We start from the raw sequence: 22,243 nt of genomic DNA, 5'->3' as shown, positions 1-22,243 counted from the left end.
TCCAAAATAGTATACATACAGAATTATATAAAAGCATCCATTTGCATTCTCGCAAGTTGGATATATATATAAAATGAAAACCATCCCCTCAGGATATAGATAAATATATATTAAGTCGAGTACCCGCAGGCGCCATCCAGGATCCCGATAACGGAGACGTAAAAGGATAGTACAATTGCATGGACATAGCGCATAACAAATCCCTAAGCACCATTGATCTGCATCTTAAGTGAATCATCTAACACACACACCACTGTCTAAACTGAAATAGACCTATTAACATTAAGAGATGAACAACAAGAAAAGAAAAACCTCCCAAAGGACCCAAAGCAAACCTCCCAAATAACCCCCCCACCCTGTACTACCCACCCCCAACTTAGGCGTACCTGGAGCCCTACAATTATACTACCCCTAAACCCATTCTAAACCCCCACTACCCTACTAACTATACTAACATACCCTCCAACATGACCCATTCCATTAGGTACAAAATGCTCTGTTCCTGGACTTCCCTGCCAGTGGCAGTTGCAGAGGTGGGGCTGCAGCACAGTCCAATATTCAAAAAGGGGAGCCAGACCTAATGAAACTCCAAGCATCGCTGCATTCACTGGCAGTTGATGTGACCCCCCCCCCCCTTTGAATTTTGTACTGTGCTGGAGTCCAACCTCTGTAACTGCCACTGGCAGGGAAGTCCAGGAACAGAGCATTTTGTACCTAATGGAACTGGGTCATGTTGGAGGGTATGTACTAACTAATCCCCCCACCCCCACAAACACACTAAATAACCTAAACACCCCCCCCCATGATTGGATTACGAGTGAATGGGCTGACTGGGGCGGTGACACGGCCCCCGCCAAACTTTTTCGGTGCCCCCCTCCCCCTCTCTCTCTCCCTCACCATGCCCATACTTGACAGAGCTGCATCTGCGGTCACTGTCCCGTCCAGTCTCCCGGCTCCGGCTGATAATGAAAAGTGACTCTTAGAAAATGGCTGCCAAAACTGTCTGCAATACGGGGGCAGCCATTTTCTAAGTGTCAGTTTTCATTATCAGCAGAAGCCGGCGCCGGGAGCGAGTGACGGGACAGTGACCGCAGATGCGGCTGGGCAGCAGCGCAGCAGGTAACTATAGCACCGCAGCCCCCCCGGCGCCCATAGTTACTCTGCGCCTCCCCGCCACGGTGGGGGCTGCGGAGGCATAGTTACGCCACTGAGGATATTGCTATATAGCTACACTCTAGGGTCCCATCACATCCATAATAGACATATATTTATTTTGTATAGGCCCAGACACAAATTCAAATCATCCGCAACAGGATAAGTAAAAAGTAAGTGTGAGAAAAAATAAATAAATTGGATTGTAAAACAATAGGAATATTATCCAAAACAGCGAGGCATTACTGAATATCCTCAGTCTGGCCAATATTCAGAATGTCATAAAGTCAGTACCGGCCCATTCTGCACAGGTATAAGCAAGGGCGCGGCCATCGCATATAATTAGCATATTGTGCAGACTTGGTGCAGCCAATAAAGGTAGCGTAGTAGTTTTGAAAGAGGTTGGATCCACAACAGAATATCCAAAAGTATGGTAGCGAAAGTATTCAGCTCTGAACATGGGCACAGACAACAAAGGAGGTATCAAGGACCCGTCTCATCTGTTCCAGGAGCGAAAAAAGAGAAGGCGTCAGGCAAGGCCCAGCATAAATTAAATGCTCAAGGTCGGAACAGTAATTAAACTTTACTGCAGGCAGAGTCACAGGATAACAGATATCTGACACTTGAACTGGTATCAGAACAATAGAGGTTCCATGTGCGCTGGATTCAGGCAGACCTCCCCTCGCAGCCATCTCAACTCCGGCAGATGTATAGGCATGTGGCGGGGCACCATAACACACATCAGCAATCTTATGTAAAAGCCTGGTAGTAGCGGCAAAAATCGCATGTAGAATCCGTTCAGTGGAGAGTTCCATGTTCTTGTATAACACACAGTAGACATAAAGGGGGAAATTTACTAAAGGAAATTTGTAAAAAAATAGGTGTATTTGTATCCAGAAATACACTTATTTTTGACATTTACTATCCCGAAAATACGGCAATTCGTATTCGTATTGATGTGCTATCAATACGAATACGAATTGCCGTATTTTCGGAATAGTAACTGTCAAAAATAAGTGTATTTCTGGATACAAATACACCTATTTTTTACAAATTTCCTTTAGTAAATTTCCCCCTTAAATAGTGTAATCCTCAATAAAGTCGACCCTTAACTGCAGATTAACCGCACAGAGGAAAGGCGATGGCTAGCACATCGTCAGGATTATGTTGAAGGTCAACAACTTAAGGAGAAACCAGTGTCACTGGTAGCCAGAGCTGCCAGAGGATCCAAGATGGCGCCGGCGCCCAGGCACAGCAGGCACAGCCGATCGGGGACTCTACAAGACGTCGAGGAGAGCCGCGGGCAGCACAGGTGGGGGTATGTATACACCATTCGCAGGTCCTGGGGCAGGATATTTGTAAAGGATATTCACTGAGCTCACACTCCCCGCACCCGCTCTCAATGCCGGCCAAGCCACACCCCGGCCAGTATTGTGTTGGGCAGCCAAGACTTAATGATGAGGGTGATTCAATTCAACATGATTTTAACAGCGCCAGGAAAGAGGTCCCGGAGCTATTTAATTGTCCGCACTGTTATACTGACCAGAGGATTTCTTATCGCACTGCAGAATTCCGACTAACCTAGTGCCGCATTACTGATTTCTGCCTTTAGTGCAGCGCAAACAGCATTGTGTCAGGCATTTAAGTCAGAGAATATCATGATTTAAGGTGCAGAAATGAGCATCTCCCGACTAAGGGGGGGCATTCTGGTTCATTCGCTCCCCCACGCGTTTGCACGGAGGAGCAATGTTTTTTTTCTACGCATGCGCATAATGTAGGAGCCGGACTGGAGGCAAAGCCTGGGGGTAGGCTCCCCTGACAGGGTTTGTAGGGAGCTGACTAGCAGTTAGTCATAGGAGGAGTGCTTAAGGAGAGGGTCATAGGGGGAGGGGCTTAACGGGGTGTTGGAGGGGTATATAAGCAGGGTTCAGGCAGGAAATAGGGGTCACTGGGAGATTTTCTCAACAGCTAAGCAGCGTGACATCTCCCATGGCTTCCCCAGGCAACGCTGATGCGGAGGTATCCGCTGCGCTTGCTGCCCTCAGGGAGGCAGCTGGCACCAGAGGGACTGAGTGGCTGCAGCAGCAGATGTCAGGTCTGCTGGGGGGACTGGGAGCAGCAACGCAGGAGGCTGCTCCAGCGGGTGCACGGCCTCGGAGGTCCAGGCCTCCGGAGCGCTTTAGCCCATCTGTGTCCCCCAGGGTTCAGCGCCGTTCACGGAGCCCCGTTAGGGACCCTCCAGGCCAGGCTACGGGCCGGGCACCTTCCGCCCGCAGGACCAGGTCTGGGAGGAATCCAACCAGCAGGCGGAACCCTCCGCGCGGGGGGGATCCCCCCCACGTGCAAGAAGATCCGGCGTCGCGTGGTACTGGACCTGGTGCGGTGGGGCATGCGGGGCATGCTGCTGCCCAGCACGGGGTGAGTCGTGCCAGGGGGGCAGAAGTACAGGCTGAGGACCGCAGGCCTGGTACACGGAGCGAGAGGCGCACAGCTGGCTCCGCCTCCAACGAGGTCACGCCGGCTGGTGCTGTACCTGAGGGTCGGGATGACAGGAGAAGAGAGATGGCAGCGTCAGCAGATGATGGAGAAATACCTGGTCCTTCCTCATTGGCTGGAGTTCGTCAGGACACTGGACCTGCGGCTGCTGGGTTCACAGCCCCCAGGCAGCCTGGTGAGTCTGTCTCTATGTCTGTTAATGCTTTAGCGCAGAGTCAGGGGGGGGGAGGGTTAGCCCTCCAAGGGGAAATGAGTAGAGGTTTTACTGAATTATTGAGTGGTTTTGCAGATTGGTTGGTGGGTTTGCGGCAGGGGGCGGGGCCGTCCCCGGCGGCAGCATGGGTGCCGCAGAATGCGGGCACACCAGCTAGCATTAGTGTGCCAGTCAGTAATAGTGTGCCGGTTAGCAGTGGGGTGCCGGTTAGCAGTGGGGTGCCGGTGAGCAGCGGGGTGCCGGTATCCGGCGGTGACCAAAGTAGCAGTAGTGCAGGGGCAGAAGGGGGCAGTGTTGGGACGCAGGAGGAGAGTGGTAGGCTCAGTGACACTGCAAAAGGGGAGGTGTATGTATGCTTTGAGGGGCCATTGGGGTCCCACCTGAAGCAGGAGGTGAGGGAGAAGATTTGGAAAGGGGAATACGTTGATATATTTTCATTGCTCCCTTTAGAGCGTTTTAATCTGGATAGGCCCCGTAAGGAGGAGAAGAAGGAGGAGGAGGAACGGCGGCGGTATCGGCTGATACCGCGGTCATTCACGAACTGGCTCCAAGCATTTGCTATTTTAGCTAGTGTGATTGGGGAGAAGGCACCTGACAATTGTTCAGGCTTGTTTTGTTACATGGATGCGATAGGAGAGGCATACCATGTGTATGGGGGCTTGGCTTGGCTCAGGTACGATGAGCAGTTTAGGCAGAGGAAGGCTGTTCGCCCTAACATACGTTGGGACCATAAGGATATTGCTTTATGGTTAAAGGTGACGGCTCCCACAAAAAGTGGGCAGCCCTTTCGTGGGGACAGGGGGGGGGCCGAGGGAGGCCACAAATGGGGCGGCCATGCAGAAGGGACTCTGCTTTGCCTTTAATGACGGGTCATGTCGTTTTGGGGCAAAATGCAAATTTAAACATGAATGTTCCTCGTGTGGAGGGACCCATGGTGCAAATAAATGCTTCAGAGGGAAGTCACGGGACGGTAATTCAAAAGGGGGAGACACCGGTTCGGCTGGAAAGGATGCTGGGCTATCTGCGTAGGTATCCTGACCAGCAGACAGCCGTGTTGTTGGAGGAGGGGTTTAGGGAAGGTTTTAAGATACCTTCCGACGTGCAGGTTTCAGGGGGCTTGAGGAGGAATTTGAAGTCTGCAAGGGAGCATCCAGAGGTGGTGCAGGATAAACTGCGTAAGGAGGTGCAGCTGGGTCGTATGGCTGGACCTTTTGGGTCGGCACCATGGCCAGATTTGATAGTCTCTCCATTGGGGGTGGTGCCAAAAAAGGAGGCGAACAAGTTTCGTCTTATACACCATTTATCTTTTCCAAAAGGGGCGTCGGTCAATGATGGCATTGACCCTGACATCTGCTCGGTGGTTTATACATCGTTTGACGCGGCTGTTCAGTGGGTGAAGCGGTTTGGGAAAGGGGCCAGATTGGCAAAGACGGATATTGAATCGGCATTCCGTTTGCTGCCGGTTCACCCAACCAGTTTGCGTTTGTTGGGTTGTTGTTGGGACGGGGAATTTTTTGTTGATCGTTGTTTACCGATGGGTTGTTCTTTGTCATGTGCTTATTTTGAGGCCTTTAGTTCTTTTTTGGAGTGGGTGGTTAAGGATGTCTCTGGGTGTAGTTCAGTTATTCATTACCTAGATGACTTCTTATGTATCGGTCCTGGGGAGACCGGAGTATGTGACTTATTGTTGAGGACTGTTGAAAGGGTGTCGGCAGACTTTGGGGTCCCGCTTGCTCCAGGTAAGACGGAGGGCCCTGCGACTGGGATCAGTTTTTTGGGTATTGTCATTGATACCGAGAATATGGAGTGCCGCTTGCCCGAGGAGAAATTGCTGGGTTTGAAGGCCGAGGTAGGGAGGGCATTGCTGTTGAAGAAGATTAGATTGCGGGAATTGCAATCCTTGCTGGGCAAATTGAATTTTGCGTGTCGCATTATGCCTATGGGCCGCATTTTCAGCAGGAGGCTGGCAGCAGCGACAGCAGGGGTGGTTCTTCCTCATCATTTTGTCAGATTAGGTAGTGAGTTGAAAGGGGACTTGCGGGTGTGGGCAACTTTTTTGGAAGCTTTTAACGGCAGAGCTTTGTGGATGTCAGACACATGCGTCGCCACTGAGCTAGACCTTTTCACAGACGCGGCCGGGAGTGGTGGGTTCGGGGCCTATTGCCAGGGACATTGGTGTGTAGGCCGGTGGCCGGATTCTTGGGTGCAGAGAGGCATGGTAAAAAACTTGGCGTTGTTGGAGTTGTTTCCTATCTTGGTAGCAGTAGTTGTTTGGGGGGAGCTATTCCGCAATAGGAAGATTTGTTTTCACTGCGATAATTTGGGGGTTGTCATGGCTATTAACCAATTGTCGGCATCTTCACCGTCAGTGGTCACTATTTTGCAGCAGTTAGTATTGGAATGTCTGGCTTTAAATTTGTGGGTTGTGGCTAGGCACGTTCCCGGTGTCTCTAACGGCATTGCGGATGCTTTATCTCGTTCACAGTGGGAGCGTTTTCGGGAGTTGGCACCAGAGGCGGACAGGGAGGGGACCGGGTTCCCGAGTCGGCTCTGGGCTCTGCTGGACGGGTAGTCGATCAGCTCATCAGGGAATCCTTGGCCCCGAATACATGGTCGGCATACAATCAGGAATGGCGGAGCTGGTTAGAATGGCGTGAGGTAGTAGGTCTGAAGGAGGATGATGACGAGTTGGCTGTCTTGCTATATATAGGCCATTGTAAGGAGATTGGTTGGTCAGTGGCAAAAATCACGCGCTGCATGGCGGGCTTAGCTTTTGGGTTTCGTGCAGGCGGCAGGCCTGACGTCACTAAGAATTTCCTGATTGCGCAGGCTTTAAAAGGTTGGAGAAGAGGTCATGTTGTACAGGATCAGAGAAGGCCGGTGTCTTTCCAGTTGTTACAGAATATGGGCATGAAGTTAGGGGAGGTCTGTAGTTCCAATTTCGAGGAAAGGTTGTTTGGGGTAGCTTTTTCGCTTGCCTTCTTCGGGGCACTGCGGATTGGGGAGCTCGTGAGTCCAAGCGTGTCCAGGCCGGGAGGTTTGTTAGGAGAGGATGTGGATTTATACTCGGATAGGGTGGAGCTAGTGGTGAGGAGGTCTAAGACGGATCAGTTAGGGAGGGGGAAGAAGGTAGTTCTCTTCTCTGTACCAGGCTCAGATATGTGCCCGGTGGCACGGCTGAGGATATTTAAGGAGGTCAGAGTGGGCAGGGAAAGGGATCCTTTGCTGATGCATGCGAATGGATCCTTTTTATCACGGTTTCAGTTCACAAGTGTGTTTAGAGCAGTCCTGCGGACGTTGGGCCTCAAGGGGGAGGAATACGCGGGTCACTCTTTCCGCATTGGGGCCGCAACTGAGGCTGCGAGAATGGGATTTGGGGATGAGTTGATTAAGCGTATTGGGCGGTGGGAATCGTCTCGCTTTCGGTCTTATGTTCGTTTAGGGGATTGTTGAGGTTGACCGTGTTTTTTCTGTTTTAGGGCAGCCTCCGTGCCTGATTTGGATTTTAGGACATTCATATGCCTTTTGGGGAGCTTTACGGGCTGATGTCAGACCGAACGGCCGCCAGCTGGGTTTGGATAGAGAGGAGGCAGTGGTTCGCTGGCTGGGAAAACGCGGTATGGTATGGAGTGGAGTAATGCAGGAATTTCACCGTTTTGTTCGGCTCGATAGGGTTCCCGACATATTAGTTCTGCATGTGGGCGGGAATGACCTTGGGAGCAGACCATTTAGGGAGTTGATACGGGATATCAAGTTTGATCTCCTACGGTTATGGGCAATGTTTCCGGAATTAATCACGGTTTGGTCAGACATCGTGCCACGCCATTATTGGAGGGATGCGAGGTCGGCTGACAAGCTCAATAAGGCACGGATTAAAGTTAACAGGGCGATTGGGCGTTTTATGGCCAGGAACGGGGCTGTTGTGGTGAGGCACAGGGAACTTGAGTCTGGTGCCGGGGCATTTTGGAGAGGTGACGGTGTGCACCTGAATGCTGTGGGGATAGATGTTTGGTCTTTGGGACTACAAGAGGGAATAGAAACAGCGTTCCGGATGTGGGGGGGGCGCACGGGGTTAAGGGTTTAACCTCGTGCTTTGTGGCGGAGGGGGGTCCTCGAGGTTGGTGGCATTGAGGCTTAATTATGCGGCGGGGAGGGCCCCATGAGGGGGCTGGACTCCCCTGGGTGAGGTTAATTAATGAGCACTGGGTGTGTACAATTGGTGCCCTCGAGCCAATCGCTATCGGCTGGGGGTAAGAGCTCCTGGAAGTGCTTAGAGGTGTGGATATATATTTATTGAGGGCCTCGGGGACCACCTTCCGTGGGAATGTTTTTGGATTATTGTTTAAAATTGTATTGTTTCAATAAAGATGGCTGCTGTGGCCAATTTTATCCAACAAGAGAGTTATGTCATTTGTGGGGGGATAGTTGGGCACAGCGATTAGACAATACCCTGTCATGTAGGAGCCGGACTGGAGGCAAAGCCTGGGGGTAGGCTCCCCTGACAGGGTTTGTAGGGAGCTGACTAGCAGTTAGTCATAGGAGGAGTGCTTAAGGAGAGGGTCATAGGGGGAGGGGCTTAACGGGGTGTTGGAGGGGTATATAAGCAGGGTTCAGGCAGGAAATAGGGGTCACTGGGAGATTTTCTCAACAGCTCCCACCCACCCTTCCCTATTTTTTATAGTTTAGGTAGAATATTTGATAGGATGTCTTTTTGTCACAGTGGCCTGTGCGGAGGGGGGTCCTCGAGGTTGGTGGCATTGAGGCTTAATTATGCGGCGGGGAGGGCCCCATGAGGGGGCTGGACTCCCCTGGGTGAGGTTAATTAATGAGCACTGGGTGTGTACAATTGGTGCCCTCGAGCCAATCGCTATCGGCTTGGGGTAAGAGCTCCTGGAAGTGCTTAGAGGTGTGGATATATATTTATTGAGGGCCTCGGGGACCACCTTCCGTGGGAATGTTTTTGGATTATTGTTTAAAATTGTATTGTTTCAATAAAGATGGCTGCTGTGGCCAATTTTATCCAACAAGAGAGTTATGTCATTTGTGGGGGGATAGTTGGGCACAGCGATTAGACAATACCCTGTCATGATTTATGTGCATGTGTAGGGTCCATGGCCGAACGGACATTTGCATAGGCCTGCCCACTTAGCTGTCAATCACCGGCGGCTCCTGGCACGGCTGTACGGGTGGTTGTCGGATATATATTTAGATGTTTCGGTCATAGGCTGTCATAATATATCTGTAAACGACGCCGTTCATACATATATCCGTTGTACACACTGGCCGATGGTGTATTGACATATCGACCGTTCAATCGAAATGGATGATATATCGCCCAGTGTGTAGGCACCTAAAGACCTCTGCAGGTCAAGATTTCATGTAGGAATCAATACCATACAGAAACAATTTACAACACAGCTTGCACTCTGGTGTCAGTACGAACTCAGGCCCCTAGCAGGTATCATTCAATGACTGAGCAACAGCACCCATCGTGTAGGAACTGATGTAGGGGAAATGAAGACATTGGTCCTCTTTTGTAACTGCTCTTGACAAACACATCCTAATACTCGAAGGTACAGGCGGTTACACAGGATAGAAATGTTACCCATATAAGCCTTGTACTACATGTAAACACATTTGCACTTCACCATAAAAGAACCATTTTGCATTAATTAATGAATTAATTAATGAATTAAATATTTAATTAATAAATGAAGGGTTTTAAACAATAGATATGGGACAAAATATCTACCATATACAATTTTAATAATGTATAAATTAATCTTAATGGTATGTTCACTAGGATTTAGGGGCCTAGGACTTATGACATAAAGCATGCCGCATATGCCACCGGTCTTGTCTGTGGTCCCGGCACTCCTCAGACTCCTGCTAATGAAAACTGACCCTCACAAAATGGCCGCCACCTCCTCTAGCCTCCTCAAAAACTGTCTCCTGTATGGGGGCAGCCATTTTGTGACGGTCAGTTTTCATTAGTAGCAGGAGCCAGAAGGAGAGCCGGGACCACAGGCGGTGCAGGTCCCGGCAGGTGGCAGCAGCGTAACTATAGCCCCACAGACCCCCAGTGCCGACACTTTCTCAGCGCCTCCCCACCACGGGGTCTGCGGGGATGTTGTTAAGCTGCTGTCTCCGCTACATCTCTACTTATGGCTGAGTGGAAATAACAGAGTGGCAACTGTAGGGGTTTGAGAAGTGTGTTGAGAGTATGTCCTGCAGTTGGCTTCAGTATCTTGCCACTCATAATGCAGACAGTCAGCGTGCCATAATTTTTCCAAATATTGCAACCTTAGCCCTAATCCCTAACTCACCGCTCCCGCAGCCTAACCTTAACCCCTTCAGATCCAACGTCTACTCAGGCTCAACAGCCCTAGCGCTAGTAGCAGATCCAACCGTGAGCCACTTTAACATAAGAACATTAACCCCGTTCAACATTCAATGTCGACCATTTTTGAATAATAATTTAAAAAAATACAATTCATTTAAACATTTAAACCAGACTGTTTGAATTGGAAAAACAAATTGGACTGCAAAGGGACAACTGTCCCCTCCCGCAGCCTGACCCTAACTGTCCCCTCCCGCAGCCTAACCCTCCAGCTATTGCCTGACCCAAATACTTGATCTGTCAGGATTTTGGATGTTGGGATTCTGCTGCTGGGATTCTGACTATTGACGCACTTAGCGCCGGGATATTGACAGCATACGTTACAAATGTTTTTGCTGTTCTTGTATTGTGCATGAGCACCATCACTACAACAGTAACATACTCCAATTTTGATAATAGTTTCGCTAAATGCTTCATAACTACCGTAATGAAAGTTATGGCTACGTGGTCTTGGGTCTCGCTAATTTCGCACAGGCTCACACAGTTTAAAGCACGGATGGGGAACCTCTGGCCCTCCAGCTGTTGTTGAACTACAACATTCCAGCATGCCTTGCTACAGTTTTGCTCTTTGGCCATGCTAAAACTGTAGCAGGACATGCTGGGAGGTGTAGTTCAACAACGGCTGGAGGGCCAAAGGTTCCCCCATCCCTGGTTTAAAGTGTCATAATCATTTTGCCTTAAATATACAACAAAAAGGTAGAGCGTTGCTTGTATAGCGTCCCAGTTGAATCTACCATGCAAAACCTAGATTGAGATTGAGTATGAACTCAAGTTTTTTTAAGGGTTTTAAATTTCATGGTTTCTTGTGTTAATTACTGTATGTATCAACTTCCTTATTTTTTACTTCACTATAAAACAAAGTACCATGCTGATTTTATTGGTGGTAGTAATGTATACCATTGTTGAGTACCCCCCAAAAAATGGGATCCCTAATGCAGGGTTGACGGGAAAAGCCGGGAGAGGAGATTTTCAGCAGGATTTCGGGGGGGGGGGGGGGATTTTCAGCAGGATGTCATTAAGCCCTGCCCCCATGCTGGAAAATGACCTGATTTGCCAATCTGGCTGGTGGGGCTAATTGACACTTTAGGCCCCGCCCCCTAATTGGAGATAAGCATATCAGGTTATTTAAACGGTGCGTCATGGATGGGGGGGGGGGGGGGAGCCGCGGTTGGAGGGGGGGGCGGAGCGTGATTTTTGGGACCTGCCCTAATGTCAATTTAATTCTATTAAAATGTGTTTTTGACGTAACATTAAACGTAAGGCAGATAAAGTACTTTTGTTTAGATTTTTCGGTTCGGGACGAAAAGTTACCTTAGGGTTCCAAATTTGTGATGATTCCTTAATAAACACCTGCAATACTTCAAATATACTGGATAAAGAAGCCTCGAATATACTGGATAAAGAAGCCTCGAACAGGATTTTTTTTAATCAATTGAAAAATCTATATTTAATCAACTAATTGTCAGACAGTCGAGATATTTGTCAGGAATAGTTGATATGACTCCTCCTCTCTTAAATAAAAAAGATTCCATAAAGATCTGAGACGGGTGGAGGACATATCATTTTTGTTGGGGGGTGATTTAATGTGGAATGATGCTACATCTTTATAAGCTGTATCCTTTTTATATACGGAACTGATGTTACTACTCATTGACCCTGAATAGGATTCAGAAACAGCTTCATCACCAAATTCCAGCAGATGCAATAATCCTGGTAAAGTGATAAAAATGGAGATAATTTAGAAGGCGGTAACACGCCAGCCAATCAACTAACTGTTATTTTTTTCAAACACAGCTGATTGGCTGATGTGGTACCACCTTTCGCTTGATCACTGCTTTATCACGTTACCAGGCCTAACACACCTGCCCCAATGAGTCATATGAGCCATGTGCTGAGCTCTGTTTGGAAGCTGATGCTCTTATTTCTGGAGATCAGCAACTGAGCAGCCACATGGGAGTGTGATGGCATGTGTGTGGTCTGATGGCATGTTTGGGGGTATGATGGCATGTTTGGGGGGTATAATGGCATGTGTGGTCTGATGGCATGTTTGGGGGTATGACGGCATGTGTGTTGTCTGATGGCATGTTTGGGGGGTATGATGGCATGTGTGGTCTGATGGCATGTTTGGGGGGGGGGGGTATGATGGCATGTGTGTGGTCTGATGGCATGTTTGGGGGTATGATAGGATGTGTGTGGTCTGATGGCATGTGTGTGGTCTGATGGCATGTTTGGGGTATGATGGCATGTTTGGGGGTATGATGGCATGTGTGTGGTCTGATGGCATGTGTGGTGTTCAGGGGCAGGTGCTGTGTTCTGATGTAATGTATGAGAGTACCCATAATAGGAGATTTGATTGAATGCAATGACATTTGGATATATCTGATGACTTGTAAGGATTATTTAAGGAGACTTCTTAGTAATGAGCTAGTGGCTAATTGAATCTGCTCTGTACACGGTTAATTGAGCTCACAAAATATACTTTCAATTTTATTCTGTACAGCGGATTACATTTACTAAAATGGGAGTTCTGTGGAAGATGGGATGTTCCCATAGCAACCAATCAGATTCTACCTTTTATTTAGAACCTTCTAGAAGATAATAGATAGGATCTGATTGGTACCATGTCAGTTCTATATATAGTACCACAGAGTTTCTTAAAAGCCATTATTACAGTCAAGGTTAATTGTATTCACTGATTGAGAACAGGTGACGTAATTAGCACTGCAGTAAATATGATTTAATCATCTGGACTCCTTAGAACATACACTCTAATGGTAGAGTTTGCGAAACTCTGCTGTAACTTGTATCATCGGAGGATGTAATCTCCGATATGTAGGTGAGGATAATTCAATTATACTCATAGTTCTGTGTTTGCGTTTCCTAAGTTATTAAAGCTCTTGTTGCATAATTAAATTACAGAAGTTATATCCACATAGGAACAGTCAATGACGAAAGCAGAAAATGTTGTTACAATGTGGTACAGGGAGATAAAACCAGAATACGTAACACACCACAAAACATCATCTAAAAAAAAAAGTCAAATTGGCAGATCTTGTACATACATGTGAGCCTCATACATAGAGTGGAAACAGTGGAGAATTAACTATAAGGGGGGTATTCAATCTTGGCCGCTATTTCCGACAGGGGAAATAGCAGCTGCTGCCTATATAAGAAACTGTAAATAAATAAATAATATTCAATGCTGGCATTTCCGACACTATTAAGGCGGATTCCGCCAAAAAATATCCAACAAATGAGATCTGCTTTGTAGGAAATGGCCGCAGATTGTCGAATTCTCGGCCATTTTTCAACAATCTGCAACCATTTTCGCCGACAAGCCTACTTTCCGATACTCGACAGTCGGAACATTGAATTCCAACTGTCGAGCGGGACAAAAATGCCCTGGGATTCCGACTCTAGGGATATTCCTACTCTAGGAATCCCAGATTGAACAACCCCCTTAATGTTTTGCATTTACCATGATTTGAATACTAGGCTCAGCCACACACTACTATGCAAACCAAATGTCTTATCACTAAATGCACAATAGGAGAACTGCTTTGGGATTCCAGAAGGTAAAGACCAAGACATGACCAACATAACCGGCGTTACAGACAGTCCTGAAAGTGTGAGCTGATAGAGAGTCTGTAATCAGGAAGCGACTGAGTTCTCAGTAGGAAACATTTACTGTATATGAGAATGTGATTTAGACGACGCACACATGTACAATAGCCCTCTGGATATAGAAGGGCATAGGCAAAGACATTGCATTTATGATGCTCAATGCATTAACAAGTTTATAAGCATAATACATTGTACAAATGTACATTAATCGTGCACTCATTGATCAAAAACACCTCTATTTCCCTGTGTAATAATCAGGTTAATACTAATAAAACCTAATATCCAACAGTCTGCATACACATACACCTGCACATTATAGAAGTGGCCCAACATATACTGTACATACAATGACAGCGCTCAGCTTACATATATCAACTCCATAAGTTACCTTAGTACAATGATTCCTTACAGGGCCCACTTCTATAACTGGTGTACAATGCACACTCCATACTCTGTTACATAGTAATAAATAAAGAATCAATTCCCCGTTGGTTAGTGTGAAAGAGAGATTCTATTTCATGTTGACCATTGTGGCTACAGTGCAATCCAGAGATCATCCAGTTTACAATACAAAGCCCCTTCCATTGTGACCAATGTACAATACAAAGTCAAATTGCTGATGACCAGTGTCTAATTTAGCGTTCATTCCTTAGCAACTGGTATACAATTAATAGCTTACACTGTAAAGGTCAGAGTGCCATACAGAACCCATTCACGTTTATACAATTAATAGCTTACACCATAAAGGTCAGGGTGCCATACAGAACCCATTCACGTATATACAATTAGCAACCCATTCTGTCATTGTCAGTAGACCAGATCTTGGTGGACAAGAGGACAGGAGCGAATTCTGTAGCTACTTCATGGACATATAGTACACTACTGTATATAGACAATAGTATTTATCCATACCTGTTAAATATTGAATTCAGTAGTATCAATCAGACCCATTGCCACATGGGTAAAAAAATCAAGAACTTATCCATGTAGTCCCCATGTGTTAACATTTGTGATACAAAATGGGTTGTTAAGAAGCGCTCAGAGACTACCAGTGTGGTACTAAATACTTCAGCATACCTGAACAATGCTCTGCTTCCAACTTTGTAGCACCAGTTTGGGGAAGGCCCTTTTCTATTCCAACATGACTGTGACCCAGTTGACAAAGCAGAACCTATAAAGATATGCAGGGCTGCCGCTAGGAATTTTGGGGTCCAAGACTGATTTTTAGTCCGCCCCTTCCCCCCTCACTTACAGCCCGGCTCCCCCTCTCACTTACCGCCTGGCTCCCCCCTGAGAATAGGGGATGTTTCCCATAGCAACCAACCAAATTCTGCGTATCATTTTCTAGGATGCAATAAGGAAATGATAGAGTATATTATTGGTTGCTATGGTCACCTATTTTCATTTTTAGAAGCTTTAATAAAATGACCCCGTAATCTCTGGAACAACCATTGTATTGTGCATCGGCTTTAAGCTATATGTCAGTCATGGCACATGTTCAAAAATAGGAGTAAAAACTACTCGTTAAAGCAGATATGTCCCCAGGTCCCGTGATATTATTATTGCTCCACATGAAAAAAAAAAAAAAAAATATATATATATATATATATATACATATTTATAAAAATGTAGTTTTTAGAAGTACAAAACAACAAAGTTTTAGTAATTGCACATATTAAACATCAATATTTTAAAAAAATTCAATGCATTACAGATGACATACTGGGGTGTATTCAATGCCAGGGGCGAGCGGTGACTGTATTCAACTGCCCCGCCCCCCCGCATACACCGATTCCCGGAAGCAGCAAGACTCCCGTCTAAATGCAGCGGGCTCCCTGTATTAGCCGCGAGCCTCGCTGTTTGGGGGAATCCTCGCTGTACCCGCATTGAATACCGCCCAATGTATGCAGACTTGTAGCATGAATGCAGCCTAGTCTTCCAGGGAGTGAGATTCCTTTTGTAGATGACCTGAATGATTACGCTGTAGTCTAGTTATGTGGCTCAGCAAGCCTACCTACCTTACTGCGAATCTGTCCTGATGTGGACACCTTGCGGATGAGTTTGTGGGAAGTGCCCTCTTGCTCTCCGTCGCTGTCAGAAGACTCTTCTCCGGCAGTCTCTGTTGTGGGCAGTTTGTCTGAGTCAAGCGAGGAAACCGAATCCCGGGTCCGTCTCTCGAACATATCGCCAGGAGACAGCTTGTGAGCCATGGTCTGAGAACCTGGCTTCTATCTACAATATAGTCAAATCAATATTACTTGTCATTCAGAAATGACTGGCTTAGTACACTATCTATTAAATGTGACAGTTTACTGTTTTTAAATGCATTCTCTGCGGTATGTAGATCTTTCTATGTGCGCAAGTCTCCATGGTTTTTCAGGTGTCGACATAAGGTCTGTCGACCTTCAGCGTAGAGATGACCGTATCATGTGGAGGGAGATCAAATACTAAGCAATTAACTGCTGACATTTTACATGCTGTGTTTAAGTAATGACAGTTAGGAGCTGATTATTTGGCACTTTAACATTTTTGCCTCCATTTTTTTTTTTATTCCGCAAGGGACCTATATATCTGCGACAGCTTTCTCCGATCCAATCGCTTTTGATGATCCGCCAATGCAGATTGGTGCCAATTACAGCTTGGTGATCATTTTTTGATCAGAAAATCAGGGAAATTCAACAGGTTGATTATCTCCGATTCCCAACCCAGGAGTCAGGGATGGGGCCGGGGTTGGGAAACAGGGAATTATCCCAATCCATCATACATTGGGTCCTCAAGTTTTAACTGACTGAATTTTGACTACAACCCCTTAATCTCTATCCACTTTATCTACCTCTAAGCCAGTGATACCCAAACTATGTCCCTGGGGTGCCTCGGGACACTTGCAGTGGCGCCCCGGGTGGGTGGCCCAGGACCAATTAAAAAAATTTATGGTCAATTATTTATGGACAAAACCAGTGCTGGTGGCTGCCAATCATCAAGTATGTACAATCAGAAGCAAATGCTGCCCTTCACCAAATAACTGAACCTAAGGATCACATTTAAACACAATCTATTTCATTTTTAATTTTTATCTACAAATTTTTTCTATTTTTTTGGCCTAGGGGTGCCGTGCAAAAAAAAATCTGATTCTCTAGGGTGCCGTGATTCAAAAGATTCAAAAAAGATTGGGAACCCCTACTCTATCTCTTTGATAAATCCCCCACTGGGTTCGATGTTGATTGACACCTGGGAGAAATTATACGCATGTTTAGTTTTTTTCAGTCTACATTAATACAACAGCTACTTATACAAACATGTTAAATGGAAATTATGCCGGAACCATTTGGGAGACATACTGGGTGTAAAGGAGATGCATGTCTGCAACAATCACAGCATCATTACAGACGAAAAACACAATGTGCCAAAATGAATTTTGCAATGTGACATTTTGTCAATGAAGAGACACCTGTAGGAGGGCGCAACATCATTACACAGATCAAGAACGCCATATAGAAAACCCACGTTTGGTGATATTTCATTTCAATGCACATGGACGGCAATTTATGTTAAGTTCAAAAACAAAAAAACAATTCTTAATGATTATGAGTATGTCGGTCAGGGTAAAGTGCACCTTGTATATAATAGATTCCAATTAGTTGAATTAGTTAACGACGCTGGTGTCAAAAATATGGTCATAGACATCTCCTTCTGGAAATAGATATGTAGGCATCTCACAGAGACATTGTACTCCCAGCAGGAGACATTTTGGTCAGGAAGTAAGTAACAAGGGCTGATGTTTAGGTGCTCACGTAGAGATATATATAGTTGACACAAAAAAAAAAAAATTCAAAAAAAAGGAAAAATGTGCCAATAGAAATGTTTTACGGCTAATTTCCCATTTAAATATTGTACACAGAATACATCCAGTGAGAGAACGCAGAACACATTTAACATGATTTTAAAAAAATCGTCCGCACTTTTCCTATACGATTTCTTGAAAACATGGTTTGGACACATAGATAACATAGTCTGCGGGTATTTAGTTTAAGGGGGGGGGGAGTGAGAGAGAGCGAGAAATATGACATATCTAGGTAGATGGACATTTTGTTTAGAAGCTTCAGTGTTTTATGCCTGTATAATATGAATGAATAGATAGATAGATAGATAGATAGATAGATAGATAGATAGATAGATAGATAGATAGATAGATAGATAGATAGATAGATAATTCACAGAACTATTTCGGAATTCTTCTGAATTTATGTTAAAATTATTTATTTTTTACATTCCAGTGCAGTAAATTGACAAATGCAGCCATGTATGTACATATGAGAAGAGAAGACCTCAGTATAATGTGTGTGAGTGTGTACACACACAGATATACACACACACACACAGGGGGGGGGGGGGGGCAGCCATCACACACCTACCTACCTGTTTAGGAGATTAGTGCAGTCATGATGAAGCAGGAACCTCCCGCAGCCAGCTGTTCCCTGGTGCAATGCCCTGCTGGTGCAATGTCCTGCTGGTGCAATGTCCTGCTGCTGCTGCTGCTGAATGGCAGCGCTGTTGCTATTGGTGCTCAGGCGGGGTATCTGCCGACCACCCCATGCAGCCATTTCCATCCGTCACCCCCAGCAGAAATCAGCCTCCTCCTTCCTCATCATCATCATCATCATCATCATTCTGACTGAGGCAAGACTCTGCATTGCTCAACTACAGAGATGTGACACACTGCCCCCCCCCCCTCCCCAGTACTGTCACAGCCCCCCTCCCCAGTACTGTCACAGCCCCCCTCCCCAGTACTGTCACAGCCCCCCTCCCCAGTACTGTCACAGCCCCCCTCCCCAGTACTGTCACAGCCCCCCTCCCCAGTACTGTCACAGCCCCCCCTCCTCAGTACTGTCACAGCCCCCCTCCCCAGTACTGTCACAGCCACACACTGACTGGCACGGCTGCTGCTGCTGCTGCTGCTGCTGGGTACTCACCGGGCTCTGCACCATGCAGCGCAGCAGCAGCACCTCTAGGCTCTGCAGTCCCCCATAGCGTGCGGGAGACAGTCAGTGCCCTGCGGCTGTGCTGGTGGTGACACACGCCGGCAGCCGGTGACTTCCCCTCTCTGCCCAATGTTATCTGCCTGCTCCAGGAGGCCGCCTCCCCTCTGCTGCCTGCTGACAGCCCCTACTTCTCCATCTTCATGCGGCAAGCCTGATAGCCCTCCCTCCCGCTGCATGATAAGCAGCACCCACACTGTATATATATATATCTATATATATATATATATATATATATATATATATAGATATATATATCTATATATATATATATATATAGATATATATATATATATATATACACACACACACACATATATATATTTATATAAAATATATAATGCCGCTGCCTGCTTCAGTCATCTTTCCCCTATTCTCTATTCCCATCTTCCCCATTACAAGCGCAGTTATATATATGTCTCTTTTCCACACAATTCCAGCCTGTCAAGCCGATTAATCATGTGAAAAGTGTCATATCGTACGCCATTTACCTCCACTTCCGATCTGAGCATCGGATCCCCAGATTGTCATTCGCTGGCAGAAGAATACGCTGTATCCTGGTAAAGTGAATGGCATTTCTTAGGATACATCACATGCAAAAGGACCGATGTATCGTACGCAGTCCTATTTGCCGGAGAGTTGCCGAGGTATCGTATGAGCTCCACCAATCAGAGCTCAGCACAAGCCTCTCAGCCTCTGACCTCTTGTGCAAAGGCTAATGCCCGGTACACACCATGGCGACCGGCTCACAATCACGCGGAGCGCACGACCCGCTGACGATGTGCAGTGTGCACCGTGAGCGGGTTCCGATCCGATTGCGACTCGCACCCGGGTGTATGGTCATTATTCAGATCCTACCTGCTGCAGGTAGGATCTGAATAACGACCGACCCGCGGGGCAGCGCATCGGATCGGGATGGGACCAGAACAGGCAAAAAATGGCCCAATCTACCTACAATCTACATCCAATCGGTCGGGATTGGATCTAGATTGATGGGATTGGGCCCTTGTCGTTCTGGTGTGTACCCTACATTAGTAATGCACTGCACACTTGTGCAGACAGTGTGCCTTGGCTCCCGATGCCCAGCACCATTAATCATTGTCACATTGGCAGGGCATACGGTCGTATTGTCGACTGCATTTAGGTCAACAGTCATTAGGTCGACACCGTTGGGTCGACAGGTGGGAAGGTCGACATGGTTCTAGGTCGACAGGTGTCTAGGTCGACATGGGACATGGTCGACATGGGTTTAGGTCGACTTATGCGTTAGGTCGACATGGGTAAGGTCGACATGTTTTTTTTTCACTGTTTTTTTAGCTGACATGTGCCGACAGGCGGTATTTCATGCCCTACCATCCACTAGGGTGTGGTGGGAGAATAAAATAGTGTGCCAAGCGCAGCGAGGAACCGTGCCCGAAGCATTGCGAGCGATGCGAGGGGCTGCGGTTCCAACTGTGTCCATGTTGACTGTGTCGACATTTGGGTAAAAAAAGTGAAAAAACCCATGTCGACCTAAAGACCTGTTGACCTAACGCATATGTCGACCTAAACCCATGTCGACCTTGTCCCATGTTGACCTAGACACCTGTCGACCTTGACCCATGTCGACCTAGAACCCTGTCGACCTTCCCACCTGTCAACCTAATTATGGTCGATAAAACGATCCACACCCTATTGGCAGATAGGTGAAGCTGCAGCACTACCCCACTGCCATGCACACAACCTTTAGCTAAAAAAATATATATATAAATACATGCCGACCATAGGGGGCCCCTAGCTAGAGGGGGGCCCAGGGGTACTGACCTCCTGAGCCCCCCCCCCCCCCTTAATCCGGCCCTGCCGCTGGTAACCAGTGCCAGGAAGAGAGTGGCCTCTGTTTTCATTTGTGCTAATAATGCAGAAATACCAATTATAGCAGGAAAGACTCTGATTGGATAATATTGGCCCAATAAAATGAATCTACTATAAACCAATAAAATATTTGACTCCAAAAATAACAATATAAAAGGTATGGAATGGAGACCTGCTCCTGAGGGGCACACATTCATCACTGTTCCCATGAGTGAGTGAGCCAGTGGCAAACGCAGGATTTGTGGAGGGGGGTTTCCAAATGTAATCCAAAATCTCCCACTCTGCAGCGCATTGGAGTAAGTATGGGAGTCTGGGGGAGCGGTAACAGCCCCGAATATTGGTCTTTTTATATACTGGATACTCTATGGAATACAGCATTAATATGTAACAGTACAGATGGTTTATAGTTCAGGCTGTGTCAAACATTTAAATAAGTGGTCAGGAAAAGGTACTTGTGTATTAGCAGGGCGCCCAATTGCTTAGGGAGGGCCACGCATTATTGCATACCACCGCCGCCACCACCTCTCCACCCCGGCACGCATTAGTGCATACCGCCGCCGCCACCACCACCACCCCCCCGGACGAGCATACCACCACCGGCCGGTCACACCCCCGCTCCCGGGCTGGATTGGAGACCCAATCTGCCCCTGGACTATGCACACTCAGAAGTACTCTAGTGATGTCATATGCAGTCAGGTAGTGATGTCATATGTAGAGAGCAGAATTGTTTAAGGAAGAGCCCTAAACAGGTATCTTGTCTAGGGCCCCATAAGGTCACTCCTTCTCTGCCTGAGCAGCCATCTAAGAGCTGAGGCCACCCCCCCCCCCCCACCTTCCCTGTGAAACTTACATGTGTTATATACTATTTTCCACCATTGAGTACATAGGGCCTCCTTGCCTTGTGTCCTGTAATATATCTAGGCATACTCTGGAACTTCTCATTGTAATGTGATATAAAAGGAACTGGAAGGTGTTATCATCCGGGCTGGTCAAGTTCCTAATGGGCATGGAGCTGAAAATGTTCAAGGGCCTTTTATGAAAAGTGGAGGTGAGGCCAATGCCATGCAGGAATGTACAACCCATACACTGTATGCCCCAGCGTCGCCCTCAATATATAACAGTACAATTGCACATATGGGCAGAATGGAAATGTCATTTGAATACTATACTGTGACTATTTTAACTGGGATTGAGGGTACTGTGTGACATAATGTGTAGAAGCAGCCCTACAATGTGACATAATGTGTAGAAGCAGCCCTACAATGTGACATAATGTGTAGAAGCAGCCCTACAATGTGACATAATGCGAACTACGGCACTATTACGGTTAAAAAAAAAACCAGGGCACTACTTATGGACATACAATTCACTAAGGTACTACTATGGATCTGAAAATTAACTAGTGCACTACTATGGGGCAAAACATTTACAACTGCGGCGAGGCAACAAGCATTGGGACAGGGGCTCCTT

At 46.8% G+C, this 22,243-nt stretch overlaps 1 protein-coding gene across 2 annotated transcripts in view; it reads right to left on the bottom strand.

Moving 5' to 3' along the window:
* Positions 1-18,614, bottom strand: part of LOC146037071 (diacylglycerol kinase eta-like) — a 130,476-nt gene extending 111,862 nt beyond the window's left edge. For both annotated transcript variants that reach the window (XM_083160979.1, XM_083160980.1), the window contains exons 1-2: positions 18,303-18,614; positions 15,905-16,118 (exon numbers count right to left, since the gene is read on the bottom strand). In XM_083160979.1, the coding sequence (XP_083017105.1) occupies positions 15,905-16,096 (192 nt within the window). In that variant the 5' untranslated portion in view covers positions 16,097-16,118; positions 18,303-18,614. The remainder of the gene's footprint in view (positions 1-15,904; positions 16,119-18,302) is intronic.
* Positions 18,615-22,243: the final 3,629 nt, after the last annotated feature.

The sequence above is a fragment of the Crinia signifera genome, chromosome 9, assembly GCF_055691185.1.
Source record: "Crinia signifera chromosome 9, ASM5569118v1, whole genome shotgun sequence".
NCBI classification, from domain to species: Eukaryota; Metazoa; Chordata; class Amphibia; order Anura; family Myobatrachidae; genus Crinia; species Crinia signifera.
This window is presented reverse-complemented; position numbering and strand designations above follow the sequence as displayed.